At 40.6% G+C, this 23,902-nt stretch overlaps 1 protein-coding gene across 3 annotated transcripts in view; it reads right to left on the bottom strand.

Moving 5' to 3' along the window:
• Window positions 1-1,128: 1,128 nt before the first annotated feature.
• OCRL (OCRL inositol polyphosphate-5-phosphatase) overlaps window positions 1,129-23,902 on the bottom strand; it is a 47,635-nt gene continuing 24,861 nt past the window's right edge. The window contains exons 14-24 of one of the 3 annotated variants that reach the window (XM_014792804.2): window positions 23,556-23,665; window positions 21,901-22,036; window positions 17,702-17,812; window positions 16,889-17,054; window positions 16,390-16,625; window positions 9,317-9,340; window positions 6,450-6,566; window positions 5,453-5,537; window positions 4,702-4,829; window positions 3,805-3,916; window positions 1,129-3,599 (exon numbers count right to left, since the gene is read on the bottom strand). In XM_014792804.2, the coding sequence (XP_014648290.2) occupies window positions 3,475-3,599; window positions 3,805-3,916; window positions 4,702-4,829; window positions 5,453-5,537; window positions 6,450-6,566; window positions 9,317-9,340; window positions 16,390-16,625; window positions 16,889-17,054; window positions 17,702-17,812; window positions 21,901-22,036; window positions 23,556-23,665 (1,350 nt within the window). In that variant the 3' untranslated portion in view covers window positions 1,129-3,474. The other 2 variants (XM_087426747.1, XM_087426748.1) reach the window with 2 other exon arrangements.

Raw genomic sequence — 23,902 nt, forward strand, 5'->3', positions numbered from 1 at the left:
CAAAGCTTAAGCTCTTTTTCTCCCCACTATGCCTAAGTGACCTTAAGTCCCTCATCGTCCCCTCTGAGCCCGACTTTGCCCATCAGAATAATGAGATTGGATCAGTCCATCACTAAGGTTCTCTTCCTAATTTTGTGACGTCACTGCAGCGGTGTGTGGCTTCAGATTATTAGGCTACACCAAGAGCCAGGACTTCAACTTGCCCTTCAGTTAGGAAGGCCCTAACAGTTCTCCTGTGGATGCTGTTGCTAACCTCTGGAAAGGTGGTCACAGGCTGCTCCACCACATTGCCTGCTGCTGTGTCAAAACTGCTGGGTGTCAGTCTCCATCTGCTGGGGGGAATCACTCAGAAGGAAACACTTTCTTCTGCCAAGGCTTCGGGTGGGGCTAGAAAAACTGTTCACGACAACACTGAATCAGCACATTCATGAGGGTCAAGCTCACAGTCAGAGGGAACTGGAAGAAGGCCCTGGCTGAGAAGAAACCTCCAGCTGAGGCCTCTTCAGTCTCAAAGGGCATGGAATCAGAACACGCAAATTCATAATAGAGATCAGCAAGAGAATAAAGGCAGCATGCTCAAATTAGGGGTTTCCTCTTAAAGTGTTAGAGTTTGGATTAGAGCCAAAAAAACCCACTAAATTTATGGAGTCTGTCTCCCCAAAACGTAATATAAGTTTAAAACTGGTTTTCAAAAGTTGCAGGATGAATTATGTGACAACAGTCTCCTTGCAGGGCATGTCTAAACTATTGAGGCTATCTTGGCAAGGACAGCTGGGTTCTCCCAAAATGTGTATGCCGGAGTTGGTCAGATTTCTGTGGCTGGAGCGATCATGGATCTGACCCAATGTGACATTTACGCACATTAAGAATCAGCATCCTTTCTCCTAACAGTGCTATTTTGTTGTCCGAATCCCTAGGGTTAAAATAAGGATCCTTGGCTGGCCTGTGAAAGCACTGTAACTTCTTTATTAGCCTCTGAAAATACGTGGCTGCTTGTCCTCTCCAAAGGCAGATACACTGAGAATTCTTATGCTATTTCCCCGTAAGACAGGAAATGACAGGACAGGCGTAGCTGTGAAGACTGCAGCAGTCAAGTGAGACCCAGTGACATAAGCCTCCCTTCTCACTTCTTCCTCATCAAGATCACACTTTGATTTTTCACACAACATATATTTATTCAGAAAAAAATTTGCAATAAATTATAATAAAAAAGACACGAAATACAGAATCCCACTAGCAGCTTTGCTTAGTGACCAATACATTTTTGGGAAATACAACAAACAATTACAGAATAAGAATCAGAAAACAGTGAGAGGGAGACTAATGCAACGTCACCACATGGGTTTGAACCATTTCTTCCCAAAAACAACAGATGCAAAGTCCTTCCATACCAGTTGGATCTGAACTCCTTACTTCAGAGGAGCTATGAGATAGTACATTAGAGGTACTTAGGAATTCAAGGTTGGGGTGCTGGAGTAGGCACAGTAGGGAAGCAGCTTGCTATGTCTGCTCTATTGTCTCCCCTACCTAGAGATTGTCTGAAACCCTCAACCCTGCGTACATCCCAGGACCAGAGCTACAAAAAATGTTGAGGCAGTAAACCAACTTAGCACATTTGCCTTATGAAGAAAGAGCTAGGATGTACCCAGCTGCATCTTTGATCACCCAGAGGTCCCAGGTTGGCAATATACCAGAAAATGTGCCCAGGACAGGCATTTCCCTCTCTTTGCGTTACAACCTTGCCCCAGCTTCTATAATCTGCCTCTCCGGTGATCACTCGCTAGCCTAGTGGAGATGACAAAAGTGTTCTGCTTGCAGTCTTCCGTTAACTAAGTTCAACACCCAGCCCCCAACCTATCACATATGCAGCTATTTGGCACCAGTAACTTGACTCCTAGTTCTGTAACTCCCAATCAGGAAAGGGTTTAACCAGTATATCACAGGATACGTACCTTTTCTTCCCCCAAAGAACTCAACTTAGGAGATGGGGGAATTGGAGAACCTTCAGTGGTGGTGTTTCCCCTGGCTCTCTCCTTTGATGTGTTAGAAGAGTCAGGAGTCAACGCCAAAGACTGGACACAGAGCCTGTATGTTAGGCTCCTTGGATTTAATGTTAACAGGCAGGAATGAGTCAACTCAGGGTGGTTTTAATGAAAGAAAACCAGGAGGAAGTCAATTGCATCCAGCAGTTCTATAGTCAGTGGCTGGTGGCTGGTTTGCCAACCAACATAGATTAATTAAAAAAAAAAAGGCTGCCCCACAGAGCTTGAGTAAATGAAAAGCTCAAGGGTTGTCTAGGGTGGGAGAGAAAGTTGCTTGGTTGGTCCCACTGTACAGTCTCTTTTACACAGCACTAGATAAGGTGACTGAGAGCCAGGGGAGCTGGATGTAGAGCCCAGAGTCAGCACTGATGAGGGAGGGGGCAACATCTTCCCCCTGGTACTTTTGGAGACTGGAGAAGGGGGTCCTAAAGGTAATCTTCAATACCCTTGCTGGGGAAAGGAGCAGTATCTCTAGAGAGGCTCAATTGAGGTGCAGACTCCCTTTTTGACTGTGGTGCAAGTGTTGATCCAGAGGTGGATTTCACAGTGGGGGACGGGTCCCATAGACACCCAGGATTAGATCTCATGTAAAATTTAAATAGGAACAGAAAGGGATGGTAGGAAGCAGGACTTGTCAAACATGAATATTCTCACTCTTGAAATACTCAAAGTGCTTCCACTCTGATTGTGATTCTCTCACATCAATGGGAGGTCATCTCTAGTAGTCCCTAAAGTTCTGCTACTAAATATGGTCTGAGGCAAGAGAATATGGTTCCACCCAGTGCAGATCCATGAAAAGGCCAATGTTACAGAGACATACAGGTGCATTGTAGTAGAAATGCACAAATGCATGTAACAACCACATGTATATGGTTAACTCACTACTGGGGACACCCAAGGAGTCACTAGCCTCACCCAGACTTCCTTTGACATGATAGTACTAGTGGAGTGGAGTGCAAAGGGGTGATATGGGGAGGGGGTGGGGCAAAAGTGCTTTAGACAAAGGACTACGGACAAGTGTGAGCTACAGCAAGTAGTGCTTGTAGGCCTAGAACGGGAACAACTCAGAATGTAGGCCTAGGATTCTAAGGACAATAATGACAGCTGGGCAGGAGGGCAACAAACACATCCCCAGGTAAAGGAGTATAAATACAGATCTCTTTGCCTTATAAAGAGAACACAAAAACACCAAAATATGGTAACTTTGGCTTGGCAATATAAGTCTAAAAGTATTCTGCAGTGTAGGATATTGTAGGGGAGGGATTAGGAAACTCTTTTCCTTTTGCACTAGAAACAACTTTTTCATGCCAACAGCCTAGAAAGTCTGCAATAGACCCTTTCTGTGGCATGACTTCCAAATCATTCTGAAATACTTGGTGCCCGAGATCTTCTGTCTCTAGAATCTCGGAGAGTAGTAAAAGGAAAAGTCTTATTAGTCTTCATCACTTCCAAGCAGAAAACCCAGAAGGAACTGGATAGCACGCTGGCGGTCACTTTGAGTCTGTCTTGCCATAAGGTTGGGTGGAGGCCTTAGGAGAAGACTAGTGAAGAGAGTAGCTAGAGGGCGAGAGAAAGAAAAGGGGAAAACCCTTTGTCAGACATAACCTAAGCAAAGCCTCAGGGATGGGGGCTGGGGACCAGGAAACGAGAGCAGTGGGAGGGGAGTGACTGGCAGATGCCTGGGCATGAAGGAAGGAATACACTGTACACAGACTGTCCCGGCCAACACCCCTGTGCAGCCATTCTTATGAAGTAGTCTTACCGATCATGTTGGTGCTGACGTTGTTGTAGTCAGAGAATTTTAAGAGTTCTCGAAGGAATGCCATCAAGTAACGGAAAACATTTCTATGGCATCTTGGAAGCTGGGAAATCACCTGTTTTAAGAAAAGGGGGCGGACAGTGAGAAGAGGTGGAAGAAGGGAGTAAGAAGAGCTTACAGCTGCCAAAAAGGAGTTTATAATCCAAGGACAGGTCTTGTAAGGACAGGACACCATTCATCTATCACAACCTTCCTTTATTTACTCATGACCAACACATTACCTGTCAAAAGATAACTTCCAAGTCAGAATGGTCATGCTGTTTGGCCCCTGTCCACTCAATAACCAGGCCACGTGGTTATCAAACATTCACATGCACACTCTGCCTCACAAGCAGGTCTTTTCCCATCTCCCCACACAGGTAGCCATGGCATCTGCCAAGCTGAATGGTTTTCTCTGCAATGTTATTTAGCAGGGAGGGGAGCTCCTCCCAATATTCACTAGTCTGATTCAGAGGTATTCTCAGCTATTGCACATCAAAATCATTTCAAGATTAAAAAAAAACATCAAGAAGACAAAAAGAAGAAAGGCTCACAAGTGTCACCCACCCTTCCAGGTCATGCCAGCTAGAATCCCGTGTATGATCAGCTTCACCAATCTTACCCCAGAGTAGAGCTATCCACTCTACTCAATAGGCCAACTGGAAAGGGGTGGCAAATACAATAGGAAATAACACAACCTAAAATTTAAGGGTCCCAACTCTCAATGCTGGTGTCCTGCCATGAATAATAGATCCAGACCCATCCTACCACATAGCTGTCTTCCCATCTGGCTTTGTAAAACTGGTGATTTCTCTATGGGGGAAGCTGCCCCAAACACATCTTCAGAGCAATAAAACTCACCTGCCGGCAGATCTGGGGATCCTGAGCCGAGTCAAGGCATCGCTGATAAAGCTCATAACAGATGACGGGCTCTGGCAGGGCTTCCAGGAAAATGAGCAGGGCTTCAGCCACAGAGTGATTACTGCCAGCTGGATTGACTTAAGTCAAGGGAAAGGGGCTCCAGAAAAAAGACTACACCGAGACCCAGTTGCTCCCTTCCTCAAGCTCCCTCAGGGACAATTTCCTTCTTCTTATTCAGGGCACACTGATCCTAATTGGGGTTTGACATTTTATTGGTCCAGGTACGCTGCAGGTGAGTTTTTATAGAACTGATCAAAGACTCTTGGGAGGTTTGGCCCAACTTGAGAGTCAGGGGAATATAGCCTGCAGAATGACAGTTCACGCTGGATCAGTTCTTGAAACTAGTCATCAATGTTTCCCATCCTCCTCCCTGTTCCAGTGACAGTACACGTGGTGGCTGGAGTGATTAAAGGCCTGAAGCAGAACACTCCAGTGCTGTGGGTCCTATGTTCCGTGCCTATTAAAAGTTGCTGTTACCTACTCCTTGATTCCTTTTAGTAAGAGTCTGATGCAGAGAGAGGTCAAAAGTTCCTGAAAGGAATTGAGAAACAACTGTATCGTCAATGATTACCTTATAATAAAACACAGTTGTGAAGAAAATAAAGATGAAAACACAAAATTCAAATGTAGGTAGGAAGAAGAGTTTGGCAAGTACTCATCCAGCTTCCTAAGCTTTTGTTGAAAAGGATACGGATTGTCTCGGGAATGCTGGTATCCAGACAATCAATGATCTGCTGTAACTCCTCCTGCATTCCAGGGGTTTGGAACAGATCCTCCTACCAAAGAGGTCACAATGAATGGAACAAGGCAAGATAATCAGCCCTAAGGTTCTGAAGACCACCCAAGAATGAGGAGAGCAGCAGGAAGCAAAGGGAAGGGTGGTATGCATATGTATTCATGATTAGGAATGGAGGTGTGACAATGGCACCTTTTCCCTTTATCATCTCTATAATCCATGTGAAATTTTATTTCAAACCAGAAAATTACCTTCAAAGGTTTTAGCCTATACCTGATATGGCAGGGGACCGGATGGCTAGATCGGGATACCAGGTGTTCCCACTTCTAGACTCTTGACAAGAAGAAGGCAGAGTGCAAACAGTAGAACTGCATTCAAATACTGATTCTATGGAATGCTACGGCAGGAGTAAATGATATGTCCATACCAAACCCTGCTTTCAAGTTCTATTATTCTTCAGTAGATAAGACAGCATTATCCTTCAATTTAGTCCCAAGAAATTTCTCTTTTTGGGGGGAATCAGTGGGGGGTGGCTAGTATTTTAGATAGGATTTAAAAGAAAAATGAGGACCAAATTAAAGAAATGGGCTTGAAGTTTGCTTTGGACTTTAAAATCTGCAATGCCTAGGTGACAGCTAAAGCAGGCATTATAGACTCAGGTCCACAGCAGTCCAGGGGAAAGCGTGTGTAGCCAGGAGACAGGCGTGCTCAGTTCAGGCCCCAGCTCCGCCACTATGCTTATGCCGTCGTCTTAGGTAAATCACTTAGCTGGCATGCTTCAGCTCTCACGTCTGTAAATAGGGATACCTCCATCTGCCCAGGCGATCTGACAGTGCTGCTCTGTGGAGGGAGCTTGGGAGAGTTAAAAGCACTATACTGACACGAGGTATTATCATTTCCCACTGGACTCACATACCTTTCAAAGCTGCAGGGCAGGCCCACTCTCACCTACCTGGTGACAGGCGTATTTGAATAAGTGATCCACCAGAAGCCAGATCTCCTTGGGGACCTTAAGGGGTCTCTCACTGGCACCTTCATCCAAGGGAACCATCTGCAGAAGGGATTTCTCCTAATAGATGAAAAGGGATGAGAATCAAAGGCATCTCAATAAAAACTTCTGTGTGTAATTTAATCTTCAAATCTTGCTTATGTGGGTATAATTTGATCTTCATTTCATGATTTTTCCTTCTTTTCTCACTGGGGACAGCCCTGGTCAGAGGGCACTCAATACTGATTCCCACAGTTAAAGGATCTCCTTTTCTAGATGCTTCACTTAACCGTTAAGCATTTCACTTGGGTTTATTATGTTTATCACATGGATGCATCGGATGTTGTAAATCCTTTCAAGGGTGACACTGAGAACCAGTGCTCCAGCAATACAGTCACGGTAGAGTCCACACACCACCGGAAACTTGTGGACCATTAAATTACAATTGTTAATACAGTACTTTGAGAGAGCAGCATCTACTTCGGTTTTTGTTGACTTGAACTTATTCTTCCTTCAGGTCTCACCACAAACACTATACTTTTCATTGTTGATTTAAATGAGGTTCTCTGGTCCTCAGGAATTAGACAATTCTCCACATTAGACATACATACGTGAATATTTCAAGCTTGATAGAAGATCTAATCTTAAGGCACTAAAACTCATAAGCCTTAAGATCCCAAAATAATAAACTGAATACAGCATACCAAGAACTGGAAATACTATGAAACTGTCCAGGGTCTGAGTCCAGAAATTATTCTTTGTATTAACAGCTCAGCAAAGATTTCTCAGGGCTTTGATGCCTTTCACCTATCTTTCTACTTTCTGTTAGATTCTCCTGAAAGAATCTAAGAGAAAAACCCAGAAGTGACATAAATTAGATCAACAATTAATCTGAATTTGAAAATGGCTGGGGAATAAACTCAATTATCTTATGTTTATATAGTCAACTATAAATTAAATTATGTCAAAAAGATGTCTGAAATAGGTTAAAAGGCATCTGAAGGCAGCCTTCAGAAAAATCGTAGTGGAGAAAACGGTGACTAATTTTTTGCATCTTTCCCCCTCCTCCACCTCCAGCTAAAGGTCATATATTATGTACGTTCAACTTTAGGAAATTCTGTAAATTCCATCCACAACCCCCAGCCATGTCATGCTAAGGGAAAGAAAAGAAGCATTTCACTACTACTTTCAGAGACTGTGTACACTAGAGCAGAGCTGATGGCTCTTCTTAACATGTTCTTCAATAAGCATCGGTGACCTTTAAAGCCGCTGTGCCTTTCTAAGGGAATGAGGAAGAGAGGGGAGCATGACAGTTAGTTACCATTTAAAATCTATTTTCTTCACATTAATTTTGCTTCCTTCCTTTCTTTCCCTGGGCTTCTATCACTTGATATTCATGTTCCCTATAGCTGGCAGAACTTCTGTCAATGGCTCCACCACTAACTTCTTTCCGGTTGCAAGTATTAAATCCAGGCATCCACATGATATCTGAGGCAAAACAACGTCCACAATGCACTCTGCTCACTTTCTGCACCAAATGCAACACATGGACAGCTTCTTTAGCAGATGCCTCCAAACTTACATGTATAAATTATTCAGCACTGATTCATGGACTTTTTAAAAAATCTGACATCCAGTTGGCACTTTTCCTGTACTAAGGCATTAAGGCAACACAAGGCACTGTCCAAGATGAAAAGGCAGAACACAGCCTGCTATTACCAGGGAAGGGCAGGGAAGCAGAGTTGTCACAATCCTTAGTGGTTTAAAAAGGTTAATAAAATGTCAGTAGGTTATACACATCATCCACTATCCACTTTCAAATTCATGTGTGATAATATGAAATGTCATACTTACGCCTGTGAAGTCTAGAGAAAGATCATGCACAAGAAACAATACTTTTTAAAAAGTCTACAAATTATCCTGAACTCTAATTTTCAAAGAGAAACCAGGCTCACTTTGTCTAAAAACTAAAGCACAAAAACAGTATGTCATCCCCACCATCAAAACACATTAAACTCCATCAAATGAGGAGGGCACGTTAGATACCGTGTGGAAGTGCTTTAAGAATGCTTTTCAAGCCCATGTTTCTCTACTTGATAGCCCTGTGTGGAGCCAGGCACTCGCCAGCTTGAAGATGGAGAGGCAGCAAAGCACTGTAGGAGTGCTTCACTAGGTTCCTTCAATAGGCATTCAGACACCTGGGTGCTAGTCCCCTCCGCCTCACACCCTTAATGTCAGGAGCACTATGACTTTAGCGAGTGTTGCAACCTTCCTGGGCCTTGGCTGTGTCGTTGATTAGAATGGAGAAAACACCTTACACTGTCTGAAGGCAGAGAGCTGGACAGATGATCCCTTGTGATCTTGTTCAGCTCTATGATTCCATTCTATGCTCTATTTCTTGACCATATCTGTGTATTCTTTCAGTAATTAATCATTATTATCACTAAACCCAAATCACTCTTACTGCAACAGAAATCCACTTCTGGTTTTTACTATCATTGGAAATGGAAGACAGTTAAGTGGTACCCTCCTCTACCTCATGAGCTTTCAGATACATCAAGACAGCTCTTTAGTTACTTCTCATTTCAAAAGTATAAGTCTGGAACCTTGAGTACTATTGCTTTTATCTACTGGGTCTCAATGACTTGACCAGTGCAGTAAATATCTTTCCTGTACTTCAGACACACTTAAGACAGCTGGTGGGAATTTGGGGGATTCTCATGGAGTTAAAGGTCTCTGATATGGGAAAGCCCAAGGGACAAATTCCAGGGACCACAGTTAAGTGTTAATCAAGCACAGGGAAACGCACAACCACCAGTGGATTGCATTACCTTTTCTAGGAAGCTGTCTTCTTCCTGAGAGCAGAGCAGGAAAAGAAGGTCATTGACAGACAGAAAATGATTAGAATTAATTTACAGAATTAGAAACAGATCAGTATTATTAGAACTCACTAGCTTACTACATACATATGCTTTAAACAGCTTTAAATTCTTCAGATAAATCATGATTATTGAAAAAGGAACACATTCTCATATGCAAAGTTCTCTATTATGCATACCAAATTTTTGCACAGTTTATTGAGACTATCACTTAAGAAATACACATGTGCAGTCTTAAACTTTTGTTTTCTTTGGCAGCTGCCAGCTGACCCGGCCACACGCCCACTGATGTCTTCTTTTCACGTGCTGCTTGGAGGCAGGCCCTGCTGCTGCACTGTGCGGCTTCTCACCTCACCCTAACTGCACATCGGTGGAAGGATTTGGTTGTGAGCCAATGGCCATTCGGAAGGAGATGGTAAGCTTGCCTCCCCTCCACTGCCATTCCTCTCACTCTAGCTAGCCTCCTAAGCATTACCCCACACTCCTCTCCATCTCCACACACCCACTCCCCTTCTCAAAGGTCCCCAGAGTCCCCAATTTGGAGGTCCTTCTGAAATGTAAATTAATGTCATTTCAGACCTTTGTGGACCAGAATATCCATCATTCTCCCCTACTGTGTTTTCCTATAGGGTCTAAGAGAAATAAGAGAAGCAGGGAAGAAAGTACTTTTTTTTTTTTAAGTTTTTCCCCCAGTTTTATTGAGAAATAACTGACATACATCACTGTATAAGTTTAAGGTGTAGAGCATGATGGTTTAATTTACATATGTGGTGAAATGATAAGAAGGTACATTTTTAATCATCTCTGTCTTTTGTGCTATTATTACAATCCAATAACAACAACAATAACTACAGCACCACTAAGAGAGCACCTGCCATGAGTGGGAACTGTGCAAAGTGCTCATATACGATGTCAGTTGGTCTGGACACATGTGCAAAGTAGATATTATTCCTATTTTAAAGATGAGGAAACTGAGGCTCTGAGAGGTTAAATTATTTGCCCAACATCATGCTATTAGGTAGTAAGGGGCAGAATCAGGATTAGAACTCATGTCTGACTCCACAGTCATTACCACTATGCTTCCTTAGACAACTCAAAAAGGCCAATCTGACTGCTTCCCGGACAGAGAGGCAGGGAAAAGCTGTGAGAACGTACCACTCAATAGCAAGCTAAAGACAGTGAGAAACTCCAGTTATAAGGCACCATGGTTAGTGGAAAGAGCACAGGCGCTGGTGTTACACAGTTCTGGGTACAAATCTTCGTTCTGCCTGATATTAATTTTGTACAGGCCTCGGGCAAGTTGCTAAACTTTGTAAAGCCTCAGTTTCTTCATCTCTAAAACAGGGATAATAATATTTACCTCATAGGGACAGGGAAGCAGCCTAAAACCCGAGGTGGTGGGGCAGTGGTGGTGCAGTATGCCAGCAGAAGGCCTGGGTCTCTCAAAGCTCCTCACACCTCCCCAAAAATTCCCAACTGGAATCCTCCCAATCCCGCCATGGGCCACCAAGAACCTGAGTACAAATCACACATCTCAGGTCTGAGAGAAAAAGGCAAAATCTCCATCTTCCTGTCAGAGACGTGCTGGGGGCTGAGGGAGTGAGGGAGTACGTGTTTCCTGACACTCCAAGTGGTAACACTGAATGCATTTCCCCCGAACAACTGTTATATATGCTGGGTAGGTTTTTTAGTATTATTAGATACATTATGAATTAAATATGCTTTTGTGGGTTTACCTAAACTTTTACATACCACATATAAAATGAAATAAAAATAACCAGAGTAATAGTGCCTCATAAAGTATACAGTATTTACAGTATTGTAATTACCATGCTTTTTAATGTGAAAGTTAATTCAGAGTGCCAAACATGTAATTTAACACCATTTTGGAGCACAAGTTTTTCTAAAATTTAGGACTATTTATTAACAAATAGAGAATCCGCCTGTCTGAGAGACTTCTCTGTTTTCCCTCCCATGAATACATGCCACATGATACGATGAGCAAAACTAGGCAGAGTTTTTACATACTAAACCTGTCAAACCAGGCCCTCAAAGAAGTTTTCTTTGAGCAGTGACCATCTACCAGTGCAAGGCATGGTACAAAATGCCTTTGCGGGGGCGGGGATGAGAAATGAGACTACATAGAGGAGAAAGACAGGGTCCCTGGCTTGAGTTTGCAACTGAGTTGGGGTAAGGAGTCCCAGAATTTATGGCCTGACATTGTTATAACTCACAAATATGAGTTCTCAATAAATTGTTAAAACAACAATCAAACAAACAAAACAGGGGTTCAAAGGAAGGAAAGATGACCTTCAGCTGGGGCTCTCAGAGGACTTTTCACAAAGATGATGAGACCTAACTAGCTCTTAAAAGATTCACAGCATTTTAAAGGGTAGAAATGGAGAGGGGACATTATAGGTGGAAGGGGCAGAAATAAACAAAGGTGCAGGAAGGTAAATCACAAGGTAAGATTAGGGAAAAGTTAGTCATCTGATTTGTGGGGAGCATGGAGGGATGTTGACAAAAGAGCGGGAAATAAATCTGAAAAGCTATGTTGAAGTCAGACTTTGAAGGACCTTGAATGATAGGTAAAGCAATCTGGATTGCATTCAGCAGGCATGAGGGAACCACTGACTACCTTTAAGCAAGGAAGTGATAGGCCCCAAAGCTATATTACAGAAAGATCAGTCTCACAGCCCTGAAGAAGAAAAATGGAAGAGTAGGGAGATAGAGGCAAAGGGAATCGTTAAAAGGCTATCAAGGTAGGTCGAGAGAGTAAACACCTTAACTAATAATGGGAAAATAATATTTTTAAAAAATGAATCGATACAAGAGAAAACTGTGAAAGAAGATTCAAAAGGACTTTGATTAGAGGCCAGTGGAGGGGCAGCAGATTTACATTGAGAGTTTACTTCTCTGGCTAGGGCATAAAGTAGATCTAAATTGCATTTATTTCAACATTAGGCTCAACTCTGAGAATAGAGACACCACTTAGCTCTCATTAATAAACAGCATACTCCTAAGGTAGTCCTAAGTTTGCTGCTAGTCACTTAGTGCAACTGACCTGCCCACTCTCTGCAAAAGGCTACACATCGATCACATTAAAAAAGGGCACCTAGTTCAGGATTCCCCAAGTGGGGCAACACTGGCACACTACAAATGCATTGCAAATCACTCTTCACCCCAATATTCACCCTTAGGGGAATTTTCCCAGTGGTAAACGCAGCTAAAATAACGTAAAAGAGTCATTTAGAAGCAGATTCAAATTTAAAAATAAAAAGCGGAAAGCTGACCGGCTACTGAAGTTCCAGAAAAAATTAGTTCATGTGAAATATAAAGAGAAGAAACACAAATACCATACATCTAACAGGATAAGAAATGGGTGGTTAGATCAGTAAGACAAAGTAAGTACCCAGCAGAGAGAGCACTGAGGATGAATTAGTCACCAAGTTGTTATTCTTGTTATTTCAGATTTTTGATAATGCTTCTAATAGACATGTCCCCAAGCAAACAGTTTGCCCACTCATCCCTCAACTTTTTTCATCTCTGTATTTACAAGCCAAACCAGATCTGGCGAGTTCAAGCCTGGTCTCCTCTCCATTAGTCCAGTCTACAAGTAACACCAGAATGTTCCTCCAAATGTGTCACTTTACAACGACATACTACTCATCAAAGCCTTCTGATGGTTCTAGATGCCCTCCAGCATAAACCCATCCATTGAGTTTGAGACTCGCTATCCCCTGCCCTCACCCTACCTAAGCAGCTTTACACACTCTTATCCTTAATCTTCACTCTTCCAAGGGAAATCTTATAATTTTTCATACACAGTCTTTTCACTTTCACCTTCTAACCTTTATTCATAATGTCCCTTACGCCTGGAAGAGATTGCTCACCCAATATATTAATACATGTTTCTTAAATACTTGGACTTGATTCAAAATACTTCTATGGTGAAACCCAAGTCACTTTTCTAGTCCACTTTATTCTTATGTGGTGAACTTATTTCTAGTCATGTTAATGTTACATGTATCAAATATTCATTAAGGCCAAAATAGGCTGATTCTGAGACTTATTTTTCCGGAGATAAGCTGGTCAATCAATAAGCTTTTATGGCATATAAGGGCTTGAGTAAACAGAACAGGACTCTATTGTTAATACACATTACAAGCTCCATAACTCTTATGAATTTTCTAAACGACCTTCCAAAATATTGACTTACCAAACACACTTGACATTAGCCAGTAAAGGCAGTTAATGTTTAGATTATCTCTAACCAAACTCCCTATTAACCTTGGTTTAGAATTTAGCTATATGGGCAGGAAGAATGAAAAGGACTTATGCGGTTACTTCATTCGGCATTTGGTGGGAAGAGGGTGTGGCACAAGAATCTTTCTGAAACAGGACATGGAGAGTCAATGCAGGCACTGAACTCATTTCTGTTTTCATCAAAATTTTAGAGTAAATAATACAATAGAAGACAACAAGTACCATTATTAATAGCATCGTCTCATGGGATTTGAAATATCATCTTGGGTCTTGGAACAAACATGAACAAACCTAAGAAAGCATTTCAGAAGGTCAAAATCAAGTCAAAACAGAGTGGGAAGGTATTACGAATGGGGTACAAGCTAATCTTCGATTTCTCCTTTGCTGCCCCACACTAATATGGATAATTTCCTCAACAATGAGACACAGGAATTAAATAACACTGAAATGCAAAAGGCTGTGAAAAGAATCAGAATCCTAAAACCTACAAAATAAAAGCTTTAAAAGAATAAATGATGACCACACACATACAATTTAATAAGAACTCAGCAATTTTTTAATGTAAAAATGATTAGGGTTCTGTTTTTTTAAACGTTGAATCATTTGTACACAAAAAGAAGGAAAACGGCTTCCTACAGAGCCATTAACTCCATTAAATATTTTGGCTACTTCATATTTATGGTCAAACGTGGTTGAATTATCTGACAATATTTTAAATAAAATAAAAATTTTTTATGCTGGTTGAGCTTCCTTTCAGTCACTTGAACACAGGACAATTAGGGTAAAAGGTATTATCATACCTCTACCAACTCTGGCCAAAAATAAAGCTAGGTTCCAGGTTATAGGAAATAAGGTGGGAAGAGGGAGTATGAAAGGATCAGTTTAAAAAATTACTGAGAGAAAACAATCAGACAAATTTAGGAAATGGACAGCTGTCTTGGACTCTTAAAAAGTCACCATCATTAAAGGAAAAAAAGGGAGAACTGTTTTACTCTAAAAGAGACTGCAGAGACCTCACCAAATGTACTGCATGAATCCAGATCAGATTTTGGCTTTAAAAAAGCTATAAAAGAAATTCTTAGGACAACTGGAGAAATCTGAATATGGACTGGCTAGTTTTCTTAGGTGTAAGAATGATACTGTATTTATATATAGAAGTTGTCCTTTTTCTTAAGAGAAGCAGGCTGAAGTGTTCACTGGTGAAGTGACATCACCATTTAATTTCAAATGGTACAGCAAAAAAATGTATAGTCTATATATGTATGTAAGGTATGTGTGTATTCATTGTACTGTTCTTTCAATTTTTCTGCACATTTGCCATTTTAATAATAAAAAAATTGGGAAAAAGAAAACTGGGAAATAGTTGTTGGTATAGAGGGAAGGGGGCAGGGAAAAAAGGGAAACAATTTTGTTTAGAATATATTCTAAAAGGTAAAATACTAAATTTGAAAGACAGGAATATGATGGTAGAATAAAAAACAAGAATCATGAAAAACAACAGAATGTCAGGATACGAATTTCTGAAGAAAATGGTTCTCTCTCAGAGGTAATATATTTAGTCATGAGGGCTCTAGGGAAACAAGCATAATTCCAAGAAAGAACGCTGGGACTGGACTGAGTGTTTTAATCTGCCATCTGAGTCATACCTAAAACAATTCTATGGCAACAGAACAGATCATACTCAGACAAGCCAGCAGCCTGCCTGCTGGTCTAGCCCTCCCTGCTAGATGATACAATCACTGCTCTGGCAGGCTGAAAGGATCAATGTGAATACCAATGGCAATGATAACATATGGCTGTCATGTCACCTAATTTTCTTTGGTAAAAGACCAAGAATATCCTTTTATAGCCCAAAAAGGTCTACACATAAATCCAACAATATTTTCATTTAGAAGAAAAGTTCTTAATAGGATGAACTTGTTCCTAAATCAATTCATGTTACTGAAGATAATAAGCATTTCTTCCATAAGAACACTGATATTATAGCTTGGGGTCAAGGAAGGGAAATCCTACTCCTTTCCTTTCTTTAGTGAGTCACATTAAACATATGACAACCTTCAATGCACACTATAATCATCTGGCATGCTGACAAAATGCATATTCCTAGGTCCCACACCCTGAGATTCTGATTCTGTTGCCAGCGTTGAGCCGGGGGAGGGACCTGTAATTGTGTAAGGACCCTTGGGGGTTCTGAGGCAGGGTCACTTACAGGTATCTGGGCTGCAACAAGCAGCCAAGTTTGACTTCGATTAGATACGTTAATACAGTGAGGAGTACTAGACTAGGAGTCAGAAAATCTGGGCGACAGATTTGATACTAACTTATTCCACTTTGGACCAGTTATCGTCTCTGTGCCTCAATTTTCTCATATGTTTCATGAAGAGAATACAGCCTCCCCCACTTACTATACCTCACATACATGCTAATTTACGCCAAAGTAACTTGACAGTATGAAGAGCATAACAAATAAGCACTATATCTTTGAGAAGGGAGCCTTCAATCTAATTTGGTGAACTTAGTATTATCTATTATATTCCTGACAAGAGCCAATTGCAGACTACCCTCTCCTCTTTCCTTTTAGGCTTAATCTAATGAAAGTAGTCTAGAGTAAAGTGACATTCTTATTCTTATTTATCACTTGACAGTCCCCCACACCCCCACCCTCTGCCAAAACAGAAAGCACAGAGACAATGAGGACATCACTTAAATACTGTGAAAAGTATACCTAAAGGAGGTTCACGTCTTAGGATGTTTCTTACCAAGTCTATGAGTTTGGTAACAGGAACTTCTCGGATTGGTCTTTTCATTCGGCACAAAGCCTCTAAGGATGTACCAAAACAACTTGGGAGGTAATTTCCACTGATGGTCAAGAAGTAATCTTTGCCACGATCCAGGTGAAGGACAAGAATATCTTCAATCTTATCTTCCCCTGAGTTCAGGATGGTCACAGAGTCTTTGCTGACATACACATCAAGGGAAATGTCTACTGTCTCATCTGAAATGTAAGAGAGGACACATGGTAACAGAAACTTCTAGTGGAAAAGCAAAAAGGGGATGAGAACCAACAGAAGAAGTGTCCTCTAAAAAATCATCAAGTGATGAAGAAAAGATTGGACAAACAAAAGAGGTACCCCAATATAATGACAGTGAAGGTAAGAGACGTGTGGTTAGAAAACAGGAAGTTAAACAAAGGGAGGGGATGAGAGTCATAAGGAGATGGTACATCGCAAGCAAGACAATGGTAAAGGGAAAACTCACTTGGCTCCAAGTAGCCCTCAAAAGGTTCAGCCCGAAGCCATGGCTTGCAGTACTGGCTGTCATTAAGTTTAGGGATGAAAGAAAAATGGCAGGGAACCTGTCCATTGTTGCTGATCTGGAACTTCTCCTTTTGTAGTTGCCGAAACTTCACATTCTCAAACACAAACTGGGGAATAACAGACAGACACAAACATGCATCACTAGTAGGGGAAGTCAGTTGGATTATTCCATAGAGAATATGAATAAAGAATAAGGTAATTATTAACCAGGTGTGCAACTGCCGTATGCATTCACCAACTGAGCCAGCTGTACACCATCCTCTCTCAAATATTATTATACTCACACCGACAGAGGAGGACTTAGGCAGCTCTTGCTACTTCTCTAGGCTACTCTGATTGTTCCTGGGATCCTAAGTGGATAACCCAACTTTGGGTCAGGGTGTTCATCCCATGACCAAGACCTGGTTCCTGTGATACGAATTAACCAGCAACTCTGAAATATTAAATTAGAGCAGCTAACATCTGAGGGCTCACTTTGTGTCAGGCATTGTTTTAAGAGCTTTGCATGTATTAACTCGTGTAACTCTTGCAGCCACTCCTTTATCCAGAAAAGGAAACTGTGGCTGAGAGGGTAAGGCACTTGCCTGTGGTCATCCATCTACTAAATGGCAGTGCTAGAACTGGAATGGAGGCAGTTTGACTTAAGCATAGATGGTCTTCACCACTTTGCTATGTTGCCTTCTCTAAGTAACATGATTTCGCCTGGGTTAACCACGATGGGCAGTAAATGGGGCAGCCATGTATTTTTGCTCACCTCCCTCCTGCTGAGTTCTAAGGAAGGAAGGAAGTCATTTTCCATCCTGTCCATGATGCGTACACTATCTTCAAACACTTTTCGATACCTCCGTTCATCCACAACCTTCACCTGAAAGAAAATGAACCCTCTTTTCAGTCTTACATGCTCTTAGCTCATCTTCCTTTGAGATTACCTAACAATTTAAAACTGGTCATTACAGCAATCATTTAAAATAAACTGTGGTGCAAATAACATCCTCATACACTTTCTGATATCTCACTCCATCCACAACCTTTACCTGAAAGAAAAGAGATCCTTGTTTCAGTCTTATGTGCTCTCAACTTATATATCTCTAAGAGGCTAACAATTTTTAAAAGGTCACTAAAACAAACATAAATTACACTAAGCATTACAGAATCACACCCTTTAAGGTAAAGGTAAGGTTAATTGGATAACTTCCTGAAAAAGTTAAACCTCTGTGCTAAGAAGCCTGGCAATAATAAATATTTGGGAAGAATATTTTCTCATTCCATTGATAAGTTATTTGGTGGTGGAGAAAATGTGACGATTGTGGTAAAAATGATTTCCTGTGCTGCACAAAATGACAGTGTCAAAACATACCTATTACTATTTCTAATAATGATCAGAAAGTGTTGAAACAGCAGAAAAATGATTAAAGCAAGCTCAGGTTATATGATAAAGGTACGTTAGTAAATGGAACCTATGGCCATTTTAGAAAATGGCTGACCCAAAATGCCCTGGATTAGAGCAAGTGTGACAACAGAGAGACAAATCATCTTGACCAATAGATCAAAAATCTCCCACCTGACACAGCATTTTCAGCTTCCTAATATAGCTGTGTTTTGTTAAAATTTCATACATATTGATGCCAAAAATGAACACAATTAACATAGCATTTTAACTTATTGAGATCCCAGTTTCTTTTTAGAATAGAGAACTTCACAAATTCAATGTCAAAAAAAAAGAAAAAGATTGAGGCACGCGTAGAGGTTGTAATGCAAATGTGGACAATAAGAACATTGAGGCCGAGCCAAATATCTCAAAGACTGGGAAGGTTTTTACATATCTGAACCATAACGATGAGAGAACTGAGGAGCAAGCAATCACTAGTGTCACCAGGGTTCATACTATAGTGTTAGGTTAAGAGGAATTTTATACTTTTTCACTACTTTTACAAAACTTTACAACTTTTTATTTCAAAAAGTATTTTACATATGTCATCTTATTTTCACAACAACCTGTGAGGCTACCAAAGCCAAGGATGATTCTTCTCCTGATAGTTGAGAATATTGAGATACAAAAAGATCAACTAAGTTGCTCACTGCCACAGTTAATACCAGAGGTGATATCTGGACCTCTAGTGTAAGACCCTTTCTGAAATATGAGGTAAGCAACAGGATCAACTCGGATAGGTCTTAAAAATGCAGATGCCTTGGCCTACTGATCACAACTCCAGGGATGGGGTCCATGCATCTGCGTTTTTTAAAGCTCTCTAGGCAATTCTTATGTCCACCAAAATGTGAGAACCAATGCAACAGATCCCATTACCAAAAGCAGGGGTGGGAACCCTATCTCAGCTTAACCTCAGCTAGCCCACAGCAAGTCTTCTGAAGTTAACTGGCCACTGAGCATTTGGCCCCTTTGTTAAAAGTCATTGATGCCAATGGTGGTAAAAAAAAAAATAATGTGGTTTTTAAGGCCTCTAATCATAGCATGTCCAAGAGTCCAAAATATGGGGTGGTTACTCAATAAAATCAAAGCTTTTCTCACTGGGATATCATGATCATAGCCCTTAATGGCACAACAAGGACAATGAAGGGGAAAAACACCATAGAATGTCACCACCTGATACACCCATTTTAGAAAAGGAAATTTATTGACAAAATTAGGAATTAAGAAAAAATACAATGAGCTAGATCTTTATGTAATAACATGGATAGCCCTCCAAGACACACTATTGAATTAAAAAAAGAGCAGTTGCAGACCAAATCATATAGTATGAGACCATTTATGATATCTACACACCAACATACAAAACAATACTATATTATGTATGGGTAAACAGAAAAGCATATGCAGAGGTCTAAAACTGTGCTATCCAATATAACAGCCAGTAGCCACATATGGACATTTAAATTACTTCAAATTAAACAAAATTGAAAATTCAGTTCTCTCAGTTGCACTAGCCACACTTCAAGTGATCAACAGCTGCCTGCAGCTAGTAGGTACTGTACTGGACAGGATAGATCTAGAACATTCCCATCATCACAGAAAGACTTATTAGACAGCACTGGTCCAGAAAGATATAAATTACTAAGGATAGTTGGTCTGGCTGGGGAGTGGGGGTTTAGGCAAAGGTGGGAGTGGAGAATAGAACAGGGATTGAAGAACTTCAGCTTTATCTGTAAATTTTGTTTAAATTTTTTTATTTTAAAGAGAAAGAACTTTTGAATTCCTGTGTAATTCTAAAGTATTAAAAACTAGAAAGGGAGACCTTTATTGAAGATACACAAAAATAAACAGGAATCATGGAAAAATTTTAAATATCTTGCTGGGAGCTCTGGATTAATATGTATGGAGTATTACAAATATTCCAAGATTCTGAAAAGAAATACAAACAAACACTGAAACACAGCTGATTAAACCAAAAAGGTTAGTGTCTGTCTGCGGAAAGACATGTTTTTAAAAATGGTTTAAGAAAACTCAAATGAAGAAAACAGGGCAGCCCACAAGTACACAACTAGAAATTAGGTAGCCTAAAAGTAGTAGCTGAGGGTATATCTAGTCAGTAAGGTCTTTGGAACTATAGAGGCATTGTGGGGTAGTGGAAAGAGCATCTATAGGCCTGGGAGTTAGACTTAAGATTTGAATTTCAGCTCTCCTTCTAGCTGAATGCTCATAAAGAAGTTATTTAAACTCGTTGGTTCTCCATTTGTTCATCTGTTAAATGAGAAATATTTAACTCAAAGCATTGCTGTGAGGAGTAAATGAGATGTGTGTAAATTGCCTAGCACAGTCTCTGGCACATACTAGCTACTATCTGAGGAATATTTACTATTATTATTATTTTAAAATACCAAGATGGACAAAAGTCAAGTCACGATTGCCTCAATAAAATTTAGAATCTTTTCTAAGACCAAGAAGTAATTTTGTACATAAAGGAAAAGCCCCAAAGTCATTCCCCTTTAAGACAGGAGTAGGATAAGACATGTTGGTGATAACCTATCTCAGAAACCCAAAAAATCGACATATATAGAGGAAAGAAATCTACCCTGCTATGCTCTTCCCATATCTTACCTCATTAATCTTAAGGAGGTACCATTGTTATCCCCATTTTACAGAGGAGGAAAGTGAGGCATAGGGATGTTACATAAATTTTCCATGGACACACATAAAGCGGTTGAACTGGGATGCAAATCTAAGTAGTCTAGCTATAAAGCCGATCCTATCAAGCACTGCACTATATAGATTCTGACAGATTATGTAACCGCAGGTCTGGAAAATCTACAAGAAATAACCTGAATGTACTAGCTTTAATAAATTAAACCAATGAGATCCCAAGATATAACCTACGCACTAATAACACACAGCTAGAACATACAATGTGAAAACAAAAACTTTACTTACAACAGAGACAAAAAAAAATAAATAATTGGCCACTAATCCAGCCCAGGATACATAAAAGTTAAAGAAAAATTTAAAACCTGTGCTCCTGGACAGGAAAACTTCACTATAGTAGGGCTGATAATATATCTCTTAAGATAATACACAAAGTTGGTGAGTTGGTTGTATCCTGACCAGTCTGTGCCTTTGCTCCTGCTGTCCCCACCCCTCCATCTGGAACCTCTCTCCCGGTGCTTCCCCTCCTTACTATCTAGCTGATGAAAAGCTACTCATCCTTTAAAACCTAGCTTTGAACTCTTCTTTATGTATAACGACTTTAGGAGGCTAAGGTTACTACTCAGCCATTATGCAGCAGGAGAAACATCTGTGTCACTAACTGGCTTGGAGCATTAAGAGCCATATGGACAGCATTTAGGAGGGTCGAGGGCACTAACTTCTCAACGCTGCAAATGATTATTTGGTTATGGAAACATTTATGGCTCACTGAATTACTGATCTGCTCTGAGTCTAAATAATGCTCTAAGAATAGATACTTAACACACAAACAAATGAATGAACAAACAAGTATTTACCCCAATATGGAAGAGGGAGCTAACAGGCTTGTGGTCACTGGTTTTCAGTTCCATGTGACTCCGGTAATGAAGTTGATTAACATTTGTTCCTCTCCAAAGAATTCGGTCACACCAGGCTGGAACCCGACATTTCCCACTGTAAATAAAGAAAGGAATTATAAAGAGAACATACCACACAAGAATGTAATACCTACCACACTAGTTCAGACCTGGGTTAGGCCCTCTTGTTATATGCTTCTTCTCTAATGACTCCAACTATTATCTTCCCTACTATATTGCAAACTCGGTGAAGTGACTGTTTGTTTTGCCACTGAATTCCCAGTCCCTAGCACAGTATCTGGTGCAAAGTAGGTGTTCAATGAATAGTTATCTAATGAAGGAATAGATTGTGCTTCTAAGATTAGGATTACATTTTCAACAATGTTCCCCCGGTGGTATAATATAATACCTTCTTAAAATATCCTCAGGTCAGGATTATATCCAGAACCCTTCCCCTTCCTTTGCTTATGAACTGCAATGACACTTTACAACAGATAGACAATAAAATCTAAAAAATCCAATCTTCTATTTCTAGAATGGGCTTAGTCTCTGGAGATGAGTAATAGCAGAGATTTCTCCTTTAAACCTGGACTTTTATGTACAAGTCTAGCTTCTTCTAATATGGATGAACTAACATCTAAGTATTCAAGTTTGAACATATAAGAGCCCATAGAATACCAAGGGTAGAGAAAAAGCCTATTCATCATTCTATTAAAATAAGCAATACCCTGTACACCTGATCCAGAAGGTGACACAAATAAGTTCTTATCAGTAGCTCTTCAGTTGACTCCCCAGTCAGGTGAGTGGAAGAAACAAGGCAAAGTATACAAGATCTGTCAGGTGTCACTTTTCACTTGCTGACTAGCTCCCTCAGAGCACAGGGATACAGACTCCTCCCCATCCCACCATAGTGCTCTCTGAGTCTAAAGAAGCTGAATATGCCCAGGGATTCTTTCTCTTTTAGGCTTCTGGGCTCAGCCAGCTAGGAAACCACGGGAAACAAAGAAATAAATAGTATGTAGAAGACAAATACATATCAGGAACGTACTGAGAGGGGCACTATACTGGGGGATATTAGGAAATCAGAGGGCCCCCTAGACAGTGGTTCTCAGCTTTCTCTGGCAGTTGCAGAGGTCGGGCCCAGACATCAGTATTTTCAAAAGTCCCCCAAGTGATTCTAATGTGTATTCAGGATTGAGACCCACTCTGCTGGAAGAACCTTTCATGGCTCTTTATTTTCAGCTTTGGGTGTCCTCAGTTAAATTGTTGAGAAACAGTTTGGAAAAAAACAGAACAGGGCAATAGGTAAGGAAAAGGAAATAGGGGTGAGATCAGGAAGGTAAAAATCTACGCAAGTTTGCTGAGGTGACAGAAATGAGGCACTGCAGGCAGCCCACAAAACTTCAACAGTCCTGACACAGAAGTAAACTTTCTTAAGATAAGCTCACTTTTGAGTACACATGAATTAAAAACTCTTCTGTAATCGCACCGAGCCATTAAGTTTTTATATCTGCTTTTGCCATGACCTAAAAAATTCCTAGCCCTTCACCAATATGGAGAAATAGAAATAAGTTCAGGCCTTAACCTAGTCCATGAGGAGGTTCTTATTATTTTACCTGGAATCCCATCGGTCTGTTTTAGAGTCATACTTATAAGTGGGGGTAAACTTGATTTCCCCTTCAATGAAGTCAGCAAAAGCTTTTTTCTGTGTGCGCTGAATATTTAGCTAGAGATAGAAAGAAGCACTACATAAGCAGGGTAACACCATCTTAATATAAGTAATAATCAGGTTGATCAGCCATTACTAAGTATCTAGTTCCACAGCCTTTGCAAATGTCCAAGTACGTACATAAAATTTCTATACCTTATGAATTAAATCTTGCCATTTCTATAGCATCTAAACTCACCCACAGATAGGCTTCTCATTATGAGTGCATCGTTAATTTTTTATTGCTAATAGTGG

The sequence above is a fragment of the Ceratotherium simum genome, chromosome X, assembly GCF_057802395.1.
Source record: "Ceratotherium simum simum isolate JZ-2026a chromosome X, ASM5780239v1, whole genome shotgun sequence".
Taxonomy (NCBI): Eukaryota; Metazoa; Chordata; class Mammalia; order Perissodactyla; family Rhinocerotidae; genus Ceratotherium; species Ceratotherium simum.